The sequence below is a fragment of the Amphimedon queenslandica genome, unplaced genomic scaffold (genome assembly GCF_000090795.2).
Source record: "Amphimedon queenslandica unplaced genomic scaffold, v1.1 AMPQUscaffold_13318, whole genome shotgun sequence".
NCBI lineage: Eukaryota > Metazoa > Porifera > Demospongiae > Haplosclerida > Niphatidae > Amphimedon > Amphimedon queenslandica.
In genome coordinates, this window is record NW_003546446.1 from 19,151 (window position 1) to 34,131 (window position 14,981).

The 14,981-nt window shown below is 33.2% G+C and overlaps 3 protein-coding genes and 1 long non-coding RNA gene across 4 annotated transcripts in view; 2 read left to right on the forward strand and 2 right to left on the reverse strand.

Moving 5' to 3' along the window:
* LOC105313341 (TNF receptor-associated factor 3-like) overlaps nucleotides 1-1,325 on the reverse strand; it is a 1,692-nt gene extending 367 nt beyond the window's left edge. Inside the window, exon 1 of the mRNA XM_011406676.1 lies at nucleotides 716-1,325. Within this exon, the coding sequence (XP_011404978.1) occupies nucleotides 716-1,325 (610 nt within the window). The remainder of the gene's footprint in view (nucleotides 1-715) is intronic.
* A 1,369-nt stretch (nucleotides 1,326-2,694) lies between these two features.
* LOC109583220 (uncharacterized) lies at nucleotides 2,695-5,365 on the forward strand. Its single transcript, XR_002185402.1, has 3 exons — nucleotides 2,695-2,733; nucleotides 2,985-3,087; nucleotides 5,158-5,365. It is a non-coding gene; the product is annotated as an uncharacterized LOC109583220 (long non-coding RNA).
* A 1,209-nt stretch (nucleotides 5,366-6,574) lies between these two features.
* On the reverse strand, nucleotides 6,575-8,664 carry LOC109583223 (polycomb protein eed-like). The gene is made up of 7 exons (XM_019998474.1): nucleotides 8,608-8,664; nucleotides 8,479-8,565; nucleotides 8,108-8,173; nucleotides 7,182-7,279; nucleotides 7,113-7,137; nucleotides 6,991-7,061; nucleotides 6,575-6,655 (listed from the first exon to the last, which is right to left on the reverse strand). Exons 1-6 carry the CDS (start codon nucleotides 8,638-8,640, stop codon nucleotides 6,993-6,995), a joined length of 378 nt encoding a protein of 125 aa, XP_019854033.1. The 5' UTR covers nucleotides 8,641-8,664; the 3' UTR covers nucleotides 6,575-6,655; nucleotides 6,991-6,992.
* Nucleotides 8,665-8,700: 36 nt separating this feature from the next.
* The window catches only part of LOC105313342 (peroxisomal targeting signal 2 receptor-like), a 15,574-nt gene continuing 9,293 nt past the window's right edge, over nucleotides 8,701-14,981 (forward strand). The window contains exons 1-5 of the mRNA XM_011406677.2: nucleotides 8,701-8,879; nucleotides 8,925-9,036; nucleotides 9,233-9,268; nucleotides 9,566-9,643; nucleotides 9,964-10,072. Coding sequence (XP_011404979.2) covers nucleotides 8,701-8,879; nucleotides 8,925-9,036; nucleotides 9,233-9,268; nucleotides 9,566-9,643; nucleotides 9,964-10,072 — 514 coding nt within the window. The remainder of the gene's footprint in view (nucleotides 8,880-8,924; nucleotides 9,037-9,232; nucleotides 9,269-9,565; nucleotides 9,644-9,963; nucleotides 10,073-14,981) is intronic.

Genomic DNA, 14,981 nt, shown 5'->3' on the forward strand with positions numbered 1-14,981 from the left:
TGGTAATTTTTTTATCTTCAACTTCTGCAAATATCCTTGGAAGTTTTGGCCTGAATTTCTCAAATTTTCCTTCATGAAATGCTAGTAACACAAAGACATCTTCTTCTCCATGATCCTTATTTCCTCCCTTAAGTTTAGCTGACATATGTTTTCCAAACTGACCAACTCCAGTATAGAAATGAACTGCATTTTTTCCTCTTTCTATTTTAATTGGTAGCAATGGATGGTCAGCTACGGCGTGGCAAATAGAATCCTTTAGTTCTGCATGATCTTTTTCTAGCTTCTGTATAAGTGCTTTTGTCATTTCATTTTCATTTTTTAATTTTTCTTCCATTTCTTCTTTTTTTCTTGTGCATTTTTCTTCCATGCCTTTCTTTATTGTCTCATTTTCTTGTTTCACTTTTACATTTTTTTCTTCAATTTCTTTTTTTATTTTCTCAATTTCTTGTTTATTTTTTTCTTCCATTTCTTTCTTTATTTTCTCAATCTCTTGTTTCATTCTTGCATTTTTTTTCTTCCGTTTCTTTTTCTATTTTCTCAATTTCTTGTTTATTTTTTGCATTTTTTTCTTCCATTTCTTCTTTCATTTGCTCATTTTCTTTCTTCAATTGTCCACAAGTTATAGCTAATAGTGTCATGTGTTTAGTATCAGCAGTGTGTACATGTACATCTTTACGTAATGGCTTATCATTACAACCAGCCCAACTAAACGCACAATCTACTGGCTCTAATGGACACTCATTGATATGAGCAGTGAGACTACCTCGTGGCATATTAGTAGACACACATTTATTAGGACAAGTAACAGGATACTGCCTGCATTCCTCATAATGATCCTTTGTAATAGAGAGGAATGTACCTTCTTCTCCACGGTATTGACACTGAAATGGACGTTGATCACATTCTCTATCTTCATGATCCTTAAGATATCTACGTTGCTTTCTCTCTAAACATTTCTCATATCGACACTTTACTTCTTCATATTGACATTCTCCTTCTATTTTCTCTTTATTACGATGAGTAGACATATTCTTCAATTCTCCTTTCCACTGACATCCTTTCTCCTTATTACTACAGTAGACCTCCAATCCATTGATCCTACGTGAACACTTCTTATCGACAAATGATAGGTAGTCCTTCTCTTTACACATAGGACAGGATCCATTACTAGCTTTTATTCTCTCAATACAAGACCCACAGAAATTATGTCCACAGCAGCTCACAATATGAGGATCTGTCAAAATATTAAGACAAATTGGACAATCTATTTCCATATTCTCGGGCACTTCTTTAACGAAAGAAAGTTCTTTACTGAATTGAGCCATTGCTACCAGCCACTCCCTTGATCTTGTGTACAGTTACTGTATCCAATGGTAACAGCTATTGTATAATGTTACTCATTGATATTAAAATAAATTCATTTACCCTACTAGTCTATACCTCATTATACTGAGTCCTGACACACCCATTGTTATTTGATATCTCCTTATTATTGTTACATACACCAGTGTAGACAATGTCTCATTTCTATCATATATGAGTAACATTTTTATTACTCTACTATGACCAGTAGCTTGTGATTTAAGTTCATAATCACACACCCATTGATGTTTGATATCTTTACTATACAAAATAGCAGTCAGTATAAACAGCATTCTCTTTTAATAATTGACATATCTCCTATTTTATATATTACCATTAACCAATCTGTTTTTGTTATACTCTATTATACTACATGTATACCAGTACCACATTGCTCTACCCTATTGCATGTATAATATGTATAATTACATGTACATGTATATTCTATTACTTAGTATTTATTTTTATTTTTTAAGGTGATGGTACATTGAGGTTATGGGATATCTATCAATCACTGAACACTGGTACTGTTAATGATGGAGGGAATGAGGTGCTCTCTTGCAGCTGGAATAAATATGAACAAGTAACTATTAATAATTGATTGTTTATTAGCACTATAATTATTGTTGGAATCAGCTCAATTCTTTGCCATACTACTTCCCTCCACGTCACCTGTACTGTCTGCACAGTGTCTGTGTCACTAGTGACATTGACTACATATCCATCAGCATCAGATGAATCAAGTGCCCAGTCCAAATTTGCTTATTTATTTTTTTAAATTTTTTTAAATTTTTGATGCTTTTGATAGCTTGCTTTATTGAGTTGATTCCAATCACAAAACCTGAATTTATAAGCATTCAAAGAAATATTCACAATTTAACTAAAAACCTTTTGTTTTAGAATTTGTTATGCTCAGGTGGTACAGACAACACAATAAAGTAAGTACCAGTATTGATTTTGCAGTACCATATAGCAGGAGATTTTGGAGAGAATTTGATTTGGCAAATTTGGCATTTTGATAGCCATTTGCCAAAATAAGAATCTGCCATTTTGAGCCATTATGCGCATGTTTAATGGCACATGACCACAAATTTTCCAAATTAAAATTTTCCAATCACCAAAATTTAGTAATTCGCCAAATTAACTCCCTCCAAAATTTCCTGCTATATTGTATATAATTATTGATCAAAAATTATTATTACTATTATTTATTATTATTGTTGTTGCTTTATTATTATTAGATTGTGGGATATAAAACAGTTTACTGTGCCATTATTGCTAATGACTGGTCACTCACAATCAGTTAGACAAATCAAATTTGATCCACACTCCGAGTTACCTAGCATCATGTTCCTATGACTTCACTGTCAGGTATATTAACACTTATTGTATTAATAGGACATTATTATTATTAATATTGTATTAATATTGTATTAATTCATCTGATATGGAGGTTAACAAATGTTGTGTATTTTTTAAGTTTAAGAATTTAAAAAGTGCTAAAATTAATTTATTTAATATGGTCAAGACTCAAAATAAAAGAAATTTGCTATTCTCCAAAACAAAAAACACCATATAAGATGTATATGTAATAATTACAGTGTTCTTCTGTCTTTCAATAGACTATGGGATACAGCTAATCCATTGCATCCTCTCATACAGACAATCTCCCATCATAATGAGTTCACTTATTCTGTTGATTTCAGTGTTCACCAGAAAGGACTGGTAAGTCTTCTCACTCCTTCTCACCTCCACCCCTGTCTATATTTATGTATTGGAACTAATTCCAATTAAAGTTAGACTTTTATGAATTTTTAAAGTTACTCAAAAATAAGGCCAAAGTCCCTGTACAGTACAGGTTCATTGGCCAATATGCTTTCAAAAATTACAGGGAAAGAATTCTTTATTTTTATATTTTTTTTATATACATATACATGTTTTTGTGTTATGTATAGAAAGTTTGAGCTGATTTTGATCAATTTTAGATTTTTTTATAAATTTTTTAAACTGCTCCAAAATTGAGCCAAAGTCCCTGTACTATAGTATAGAGTCATTGGCCAAATTTTGCCAAAAATGAAAAGGAGAGGATTTTTTATTTTTATAATTTTTTTCTTATACATATGCATGCTCTTATGTTATGTAGAAAGTTTGAGCTGATTCCAATCAAAATTGGATTTATTATGAATTTTTTAAGGGACATGTTCACGGAAATAGATGCACACGTTACTGTAGAGGAAGTAAACATTAAATTGGGCGTGCAACACATCATTAATTAATAGTTATGACACGTGTTTAGACACGTGTAGAGAGTAGAGACAGAGCAATCAGGCGTAGAACCAGGAATAGGCATCTGTAGTACACTTCTCTTGACCAGAATCAGCTCTTTTGCTACCCCAAGATACTCTTTTTAGTGAAGAAACACCAGGAATATTTACAAGTAGCCACTCGAGTAGCCATTTTGCCTTAATTTTTAGGGACGCGACCGTACGTTATGAATAGTTATCAACACTACACGTCATCATTAATGATGTCATCTTGAAAAACGGGCCAGTTTTTCAAGATGATGTGCTTCCGTGAATGTGTCCCTTTAAATTTGCTCCAAAATTGGGTTAGAGTCCCTGTATATAGTACAGGGTCATTGGCCAAATCTTGCCAAAAATGACTAGATGAAACATCTCCATTTTTATAATTTTTTCTGATGCATATACATGTTCTTATGTTGTGTAGCAAGTTTGGCTAATTCCAATCAAAATTAGATTTTTCACGAATTTTTTAAGTTGCTCAAAAATCGGGTCAAAGTTCCTGTACTATAGTACAGGGTCATTGGCCAGATTTTGCCAAAAATGACTCGATGCAAAATCTTCTTTTTTATAATTTTTCCTGATACATATACATGTTTTTATGCTGCGTAGCAAGTTTGAGCTGATTCTGATCAAAATTGGATTTTTTATGAATTTTTAAATTTTCTCCAAAACTGGGTTAAAGTCCCTGTACTATAGTACAGGGTCGTTGGCCAAATTTTTTCAAAAATGACAAAAAAAGAATTCTTCATTTTTATGATTTTTCCTGATACATATGTGACCATAATTAACAAAAGGTACCTTATGGCGGATTTTAAAATTCATCAATATATTGAAAAATATCAACCTGTGAGTGCTCTGTTAGACAATTACTGTTTGTAGAAGTTACATAATAACTTTTTGCATCCTTTGGGGTAATTTCATGACAAATGAATCTCAGGAAGTTGGATTTTTATTGCTTCAAAAACAAATTTTACTACCCGCCATAAGGTACCTTTTGTCAATTATGGTTACATATACATGTTTTTATGCTGCGTAGCAAGTTTGAACTGATTTTGATCAAATTTGGATTTTTTATGAATTTTTAAAGTTGCATAAAAATTTGTCCAAAGACTCCACAGGATATCTCCTTTATTACATATAAATGTTTGTATTTTATGTAGAAAGTTGCAATAAAATACCATAATTCATGTTCCTAATATTGTTTCCTTGACTACCAAACACTGTACCCAATAATTGATGGGTGTGTCAGTTTGTGTGTGGGTGTTTTTGGGTGTGTCTATTCTGATGTAATGTATACTTGTATTCATTATTCAAAATTGCTGAGAATTCATTTATGATTATACTGATGTTGCTGCAGTCCTCAACAAACATTTTACGTTGACAAAAAAATTGCATCACTTAATTTTTAATTAAATTTTTTTATTATTCACTATGACATGTTTTACTCCTCTCCCTCCCTCCCTCTCTCTCTCTCTCCCTCCTCTCATTACAGATTGCTGATTGCTCTTGGGACAAAACAATTAAACTATACACTCCATCATTCGTAACTCCTCCTCCTCCTATTTCATGACATTACATAATTTCTGTACAGTGTGAGTGTGTCTATTTTTATATAATTTTGTGTTATGTACATGTATGTATGTATATTCATCATAACCTTTTATGCTATCATGTTCCTGTATATTTTATATAAGCCACTATACACTGCAATATCTTACGTTTGTGTTTTACAGGCACTTTCAGATATAATGCATTTGATTGCAAATTGGTTCTACCTTATAGCCACTATTATTTGCTAGTACTAATTTTTCTTTAAAATTGCAAAAATTAGTACATGCATTTATTGTTATCAATTTAAAAAAAGAGCAAAATTACAATAATCAGTACTCGCTAAATACCAAATTGCAAATATTTGTCTACTTAAAAATAAGTTGCTTTAAGATATTGTGTGTGTGTGATGTATTAAACTTCACTGATTGAATATCATTTTTTAAAAGATTTTAAAATTGAACTTTATTTTAATTAAATTTGGGTGAGCCTTTTGTAATACAAAAGTAGAATTTGAATTACAAACAATAATAATAATAATAATAATAATAATAATAATAATAATAATAATAATAATAATAATAATAATAATAATAATAATATTTTAATAATAATATGAGGGGAATTAATGAATAGTTTTAGGGTGTTCGTATTTTTGTAGCTTTTTATTATAAGTTATTTCTCAAAAGAGCTGGTTTTCCTTATTGCATTCAAAGTAGCTGCTCAGCGTCTGTGTCCTTTAGGCAAACCATACAGACCATTTAATTTAGGGTGTGGCCTAGTCTCCATACTATGAACTCGTATTCTTGGTTCTTCACCTTTTGATGGTGATATGCAAGTACAAGTACCCAGTATAACGGGACGTGATTCCAGTGAATGTGGTACCAGGGGAACTTCCATTGGTAGAGATTGTGCACGATTCTTGTATCTTGTTGTTTTATCAGGTGATGTTGGAGGGGTCCTTTCACTCTGAATATCAGTGCCTTTTTCCCTCTCATGCAACATACTCATGTTCCAGAATGATTTAGAAGCTGCTCTTGATGATGCTGATCTCAGATCCGCAGTATGGCTTCTCTCTTCTCTTCCCTTTCTATCTCCATGGTCTTGTATTAAAGTAAGCATCCCGCCATCTTCTTTTACTCTCTGTCCTCCTCCCTCATTTGATCCATTGCTTGCTCCTTTTCCAGTTTTATTGTTAGCAGTTCTATGCTGTGCAATGGAGGAATAGGGTCTTGTTGGTTTGCTTATTTTTGGTAGGCTAGCTGTTTGATCTGTTCCTATGACTCTCTCCTCCTCCTCCTCCTCCTCCTGGTTTAAATATGAGATCTACATGTACATGTAAAGTTTAACATACAGCACTTAAGACTTTGTCTCTGTGACCATCCATGCCTCCAAACATGGTAACAGAAATGGCTGTCTTATATTCCAGAGCCTCAGATGATCTGTGGGAGAGAGAGAAGGAAGGAGTGAAAAAGACAACAATATAAAGTTTTTCCTTACACAAGTAAAGCATATAATGCACATACAGTATATCCACTTTTCATTCTCTATAGTGTACACCTCCATTTAACAGACAGCACCTAGTGTACCAATTACATTCCTTACTGTATAAAATAACCTCCACACAAATGACACCTCTGTATAACAGAGACACTTTCTTGTACCAAAGTGTCCATTATATAGAGGCTACACTGTACATGTACAGTACATAAATAAAGTTCATTCCCCCATTCACATAATGTATCAAATTCACATGTACATAAACATGTATTCATACCTTTAAAAAAGGTTATTATCTTTTGGATGAATCTGTAACTCATTCACAGCATTACCATGACCTGTAAATGTCTAAACAACAACAAACAAATATTATAAACAAACAACAAACAAATTACTTACAATAATGCACTGCATTGTATCTGTACTAAAAATAAAACATATAATTTAAATGTATCATAATAATGTTACCTTAATATTCTAATTATTCCTTTGACTCCGCCCACTGCTAATAACACCTCTCCGCTGTCGCTCAGGCTCCATGTACATGCATAGAAATTTTCTTCCGCCTAAAAATAAAGATCATAAAGTACATGAACATAAGTACATCAATATGTATCAGAAAAAGTAATCAAAAATTGGGGGTGATTTCGGAGCCATTTTATGGGCTATAGCCTTGGGTACTTTTCAAAAATTGACCAATTTCTTAAAATAGCCAAAACTCAAAAAATATTTGTCGGAATCAGTTAAACTTTCTACACAGCATAAGAACATAAATATGAATCAGAAAATGTAATAAAAACTTGGGATGATTTTGGAGCCATTTTTTGGAAAAAAACCATGGGCTATAGCCTTGTGTAGTTTTCAAAAATTCAAAAATTGGCCGATTTCTTAAAATGGCCACAACTCAAAAAATATTTGTCGGAATCAACTCAAACTTTCTACACAGCATAAGGACATCAATATGTATCAGAAAATGTAATAAAAATTTGGAGTGATTTCGGAGCCATTTTTTGCAAAAAAAACCATGGGGTTATAAATTACTAACTAAATTATCTATTTATTTAATTATTATAAATTTATTACTATAATTTGTCTGTACGTCTATCTCTGTGTCTCTCTTACTATTTCAAAGAAAATTTTATTAAAAAAAAAAAAATGGGGTATAGACTATGGTATTTTTCAAAAATTGGCTGATTTCTTAAAATGGCCATAACTCAAAAAATATTTGTCAGAATCAACTCAAACTTTCTACACAGCATAAGGACATCAATATGTATCAGAAAATGTAATAAAAATTTTGGGTGATTTTGGAGCCATTTAAAAAAAACCATGGGCTACACATTACAATTACTGTTACAAAGTCCCCTTTGCTATTGACCACACCCATTACTTACGTCAGCATCAGTATAACACTGAATAGGTACTATCTGATTATCAGGTACACACTGATAGACAGTAACCTAATGAATGAATACAGAGTCAATTAATAAACACATAAACAATGTACATGTACATGAAGATCATTATAACCTCCTTTTTCAAAATTTGCACACAAAAGCTTATATACCAAACAAAATATACATGTACATGTACTGTGCTAAACATGTATTTACATGTATGTCCCATGTACATGTACTGTACATGTATTTCCCCAACCATTATTTCCATTGGCCCCTGGATCTAACGATCCTACATCAACTATTGGAGTGCAATTAATTAATTAATAGTGGGTGTTGTTAGCTCAATTATTCAACAACCCACCCACCCTGTTGGTTCCAACTGTGGCAAATATTCTTTTCTCAGGAAGGAAAGGATTGAACTGTACCCCAAACAAAGGCTGAGAGTGTCCCTCCTACAATAAATAAAATAAATTAAATAAAACTAAGAGGCACACCTTTAAATATCCCACTAGCTTGTAATTTACCATTGTTACACGTGATTCAAGAATACGGAAATCTGTATACATCCGTATACTACAAACACGTGGATGATAAAATGGCTTCTCAGTACAATCCCTACTTCATCAATTGACGGATATTCTGTGCTCTTCTCTCCGTTTTCTCCTAATCTGTTGGGATTTGTGGGTGGTAGTAATTATGGGATATCGGGAAAAGGAGGCCTCATTATCATAGAACACGGACCAACTGGATATAAGGAGATTAGGAGGTAATGGGAGGATTATCGTATCACGTGATACTCACGTGATTATAGGTATGGATGGAAGGACGTGCTGTACAATGTGACGTGGAGTGAGATTGATGAGTCAGTGGTCGTTGTTGCTAGTGGTGATGGAAATATTGTCATTTTTAACATCACACAAGATGTAAGGAGAGAGATAGGGATTGAGGGTATGGGTTTTGTTTTGCTTGTAAATTTTTTAAAAATAAATTTCACCTACCAGAGCCATAATGCAACTTATATTTCACTAATTAGCATAAAATTGCTAAGTTTTTTTTCCACCACCAAGCAATACCTCTACATGTATAACTAATAATTATTGATTATTATTAATTATTTAGGTTCCTGTTGCTGTAATGTCTGGACATTTAGGAGAGGTACATTAGAGAGACAGAGAATCATGTACAGTAATGATAATATCATAATAGTAATATGTGTGATTAAACTAAAATTTTGTTACCACCATTGTGTACTCAATACTCATGCTCAATGATATGCAACCTCAAATTTGCCAAATAAAAACTTGCATGTGTCACACTAAATATTACCCCACTCCAAATTACCCTCCATATGAATACAAGAGTCCTCTGGCTTGTATTACATGTACATGTACATTCAGCATGCTTTTGTTAATAGTTTAGTATGTTATTTCTCTCCCTTCCTCCCTCCCTCAGGTCAGCAGTGTTGAGTGGAGTCTCTTAAGGAGAGAGCAGCACCTCATCAGTTCCTCTTGGGACAAGACAATTAAACTAGTAAGATACATCCTCCCTCTTCTTCCTTTTATAGTAGCCTTGGTTGGAATATTTTAATTCGATAAGTTGCTGTTGATTAAATGTAGCATTGATCTACATGTACATATAGCTTTAAAACATTTAAAACATTATGCTTGAACAAGTTACAAAATAAAATGTGCCTTACATTTTTCATTGTCCATATGATCCATAGGTTCCTTTAGTTACAAATTTTTGAGTTTCATGTATACATGCACATGCGTGTGTATTTTTATAAGCCGCTTTCAAATTTGCCCAAAATCATTCTCATTTTCTGTGATCTTGTCATCTTTTTTTCACAGTGGGATCCTGCTACTGGTACTTGTCTAAATACACTGTCTGGTCATACTGGTATAGTTTACTCCACTAACTGGTCTCCTCACATACCAAACACTGTAGCATCAGTATCAGGTGATTACATGTAATGATAACTGTGTTAGTGAATGCTAGAAAATAAAATTCACCATTTTGTTGTTTGTCCATTCTCAATGACGCGTGTCGCTACAAAATTTACCAGAAACTCTCACAAACATTTTAATTTTGTTAAACCGTTAATTTGTAAGTTAAAGTAACACAAATAAGAGCTAATAATCACTTTGTGTAAATTGTAACAGACTCAATTGTATACGGGTATAGGCTATCAAGTTTTCTTGTAATTACTCCCCGCGGTAGGGTATCCTCACAGCTGATGAAATCAAGAGTATCATCATCTAATTGTTCATAAGTAGTTTCAGTGTCATCTGTTAATGGAACATCTGTTAATACTTTTACAGCTCTTTCTAGTCTTGTGGGCGACACTACAGCTTTGTATGTAAGCTTTCCAAATATGTTAGGTACTTTAGGTAAGAATTCATCAAATTTTCCTTCATGAATTGCAAATAATATGAAGCATTGTTCATTTAAAATATTTGACATCATTCTAGCTGACATGTGCCAACCACATGCACCAGTATAAAAATGAACTGCTTCACTTCCTTCGGTAATATCAACTGGTAATAATGGATATGGATCATCAGCTATGGCACTGTGAATGTTGAAAATTTCAGACTTTAACTTTTGATTTTTGTCTCTCATTTCTCTTTTTAATTGTTCATTTTCTTGTTTTATTTGTTCATTTTCTTTCTTCAGTTGTCCACAAGCTACAGCTAATAGTGTCATGTGTTTAGTATCAGCAGTGTGTACATGTACATCTTTACGTAATGGCTTATCATTGCAACCAGCCCAACTAAACACACAATCTACTGGCTCTAATGGACACTCATTGATATGAGCAGTGAGACTACCTCGTGGCATTTTAGTAGATACACATTTATTGGGACAAGGAACAGGATATCGCCTGCATTCCTCATAATGATCCTTTGTAATAGAGAGGAATGTACCTTTACTCCTGCAGTATTGGCAATGAAATGGATGGTGAGGACATTCTCTATCTTCATGATACTTAACATATCCACGTTGCTTTCTCTCTCGGCATTTCACATATCGACACTTTACTTCTTCATATTGACATTCTCCTTCTCTCTTCTCTTTATTAAGATGAGTAGACATATTCTTCAATTCTCCTTTCCATTGACATCCTTTATCCTTATTACTGCAGTAGACCTCCTATCCATTGATAATACGTGAACACTTCTTATCAACAAATGATTGATAGTCCTTCTCTTTACACATAGGACAGAATCCATTACTAGCTTTTACTCTCTCAATACAAGACCCACAGAAATTTTTTCCACAGCATGTGACCTGATGAGGATCTGTCAATATATTAAGAAAAACTGGACACTCTATTTCTACATGCTCTGGCAATTCCATGATAACAGCCTGGTTTATGATCTGACAGCCTGCGACAGGCATCAGGCCATGCCTGACAGTTAATATTGCATTTATTTTGACATTATTTTGTTGAAGTGTAGATTCAGGCCATAAAAACTAGATTCAATCACAGCCTCATGGCAAACCTAGACTAATTTAATTATTATGTATAGTCTTGATGCTACAAGTTAAAATCATTATTATTTTGTGTGAATTGTGACAGATTAGATCTCATACCATTCGTATGCTGGATTACTGGTGCATGTGCATTAGAAACATGCATGTATGTGCCTAATTTAATTTTATTATAGATCTACTGTTGGTAGACTAGATAGTACATCTACCATCAGCACAGTTATACTTAACTAGCTACATGTATGTGCTGAAATTACTGATGCTGTTATGAAGTAATACTTTGTATCTTTGGTGTTCATAGTGTCTCTTAATGATATGTCCTTATCTTGATAGATTTTAGGAAGCTTCTAGATAAGTTTTTCAAATATTTTTTCATTTTTTGAAGCCAGACTAACCAGGGTTAGAGAGGTTTTACTGTAGTTTTGTTGAGTTGTTATAATACATGTACACATTAAAAATTAAGAAATTAATTTAAACACAATGCAGCAGTATTAACTATGCTTAATTATGTGATAGCCTAAATTTGAGTTGGCAGTAACAAAACATTAATGGTAGAAGTAGCAAAGGAAGAGAAAGGAGAAGTCAGTACTCAGCTGGATAAATAAATATAGGAAGATGAGGAGGGAAGGATTGAGTCATAGCTGCTAAAGTATGCACACTATCACTCTGTATAAATTTTAATAGACATAATTCTACAAGGAAATATTTGACTTCTACCTAATTTTATTTTCAGTACTCCTTCTTCCAGAGTATCCTTATCATCGCACTTTTTGATATCATTAAGAGTGTCATGAGGTAATTGTCTATAAAATGCTGTAGTGTCTCTTATTAATGGTAATTTTTTATCTTCAACTTCTGCAAATATCCTCGGAATTTTTGGCCTGAATTTTTCAAATTTTCCTTCATGAAATGCTAGTAACACAAAGACATCTTCTTCTCCATGATCCTTATTTCCTCCCTTAAGTTTAGCTGACATATGTTTTCCAAACTCACCAACCCCAGTATAGAAATGAACCGCATTATTTCCTCTTTGTATTTTAATTGGTACATGTAGCAATGGATGGTCAGCTACGGCGTGGCAAATAGAATCCTTTAGTTCTGCATGATCTTTTTCTAGCTTCTGTATAAGTGCTTTTGTCATTTCATTTTCATTTTTTATTTTTTCTTCCATTTCTTCTTTTTTTCTTGTGCATTTTTCTTCCATGCCTTTCTTTATTGTCTCATTTTCTTGTCTCACTTTTGCATTTTTTTCTTCAATTTCTTTTTTTATTTTCTCAATTTCTTGTTTATTTCTTTCTTCCATTTCTTTCTTTATTTTCTCAATTTCTTGTTTCATTCTTGCATTTTTTTCTTCCGTTTCTTTTTCTATTTTCTCAATTTCTTGTTTATTTTTTGCATTTTTTTCTTCCATTTCTTCTTTCATTTGCTCATTTTCTTTCTTCAATTGTCCACAAGCTACAGCTAATAGTGTCATGTGTTTAGTATCAGCAGTGTGTACATGTACATCTTTACGTAATGGCTTATCATTACAACCAGCCCAACTAAACACACAATCTACTGGCTCTAATGGACACTCATTGATATGAGCAGTGAGACTACCTCGTGGCATATTAGTAGACACACATTTATTGGGACAAGTAACAGGAAACTGCCTGCATTCCTCATAATGATCCTTTGTAATAGAGAGGAATGTACCTCCTTCCCCACAGTATTGGCATTTAAATGGACGATGATCACATTCATCATCTTCATGATCCTTAAGATATCTACGTTGCTTTCTCTCTAAACATTTCTCATATCGACACTTTACTTCTTCATATTGACATTCTCCTTCTCTCTTCTCTTTATTAAGATGAGTAGACATATTCTTCAATTCTCCTTTCCATTCACATCCTTTCTCCTTATTACTGCAGTAGACCTCCAATCCATTGATAATGCGTGAATACTTCTTATCCACAAATGATTGATATTCCTTCTCTTTACACATAGGACAGGATCCATTACTAGCTTTTACTCTCTCAATACAAGACCCACAGAAATTATGTCCACAGCATGTGACCTGGTGAGGATCTGTCAAGATATTAAGACAAACTGGACACTCTATCTCCACATGCTCAGGCAATTCTTTAACAAATGAAAGCTCTTCTATACTGAACTGAGCCATGATTCCCAGTAATTGAGATGGAAGTAGCTTTTGGACAATCACAATACTAAAGGTGGCCCTAAGTACATGTACTGATATATGAGCTTCATGTGACCGTTTTGACAAGCAGTCAATAATTTGTGTAACATGAATTCCATATACTCCCACCCATACTACACTTCATGCTACACAAGCATGATATTGATGGTGGCTAGACTAGTGCAAGCCAATGAATACTGTATCAACGCTGTGTACTTGATTATATACAAGCTATATTTGGAACAACAGCAGTAGGTTCATTTGGAAAAGCTGGGTTCCCCCATCTATGGTTCCCCAAGAAGAAATTGGCCTCAAAATCACCCCACTTTTATATTACATTTTCTGATACATATTGTTGTACTTATGCTGTGTAGCAAGTTTGAGGTGATTCCAACTTCAATTTTTTAAGTAATGGCCATTTTAAGAAAATGCTGAAATTCTGAAAAATACCCAAGGCTATAGCCCATGGTTTTTTGAAATAATGGCCCTGAAATCACCCCAATGTTTATTACATTTTCTGATGCATATTGATGTCCTTATGCTGTGTAGAAAGTTTGAGCTGATTCCGACAAATATTTTGAGTTATTAACATTTTTCTAACAGCCAATTTTTGGAAAAAGCAAACACTGTCATGTCACTGAGATCAATCAGAAGTGATTTTGACAACTATTTTTCGAGTTATGAGCATTTTTTAAAACGGCTAATTTTTGAAAGATACTCATGGCTATATGGCCCATGGTTTTTATTACTTTTCCTAATACATATTAATGTCCTTATGCTGTGTATCTAGAAAGCTTGAGCTGATGCCGACAAATATTTTTCTTTCAAAAATTAGCCAATTTTGAAAAAGCATAGGCTAATATAGAGTATCATGTTACTGTAGATTATGCTGGCAGCTCATTGTGTAAAGGGTATAGAATGAGTTGTTTTATCTGTTGTATACAGTAAAGGGGACCCTATCCATATGACTAATCTACCGTCCGAGTGATGTGACTGAAATTGTGACAATGTACTTGTAACTTCATGTAACTGTTCTGACAAGCCTTATCAAAATATTGAGTATTTTGTTTTATAGATCACAAGATGTTGCAGGTATATGAGCTTTTAATATCAAGTGTTATTATTATTTGTGCATTTTAATAATGTGCAGCAGTATGATGACAACTTCTACTAAAAAATATCATAGGATAA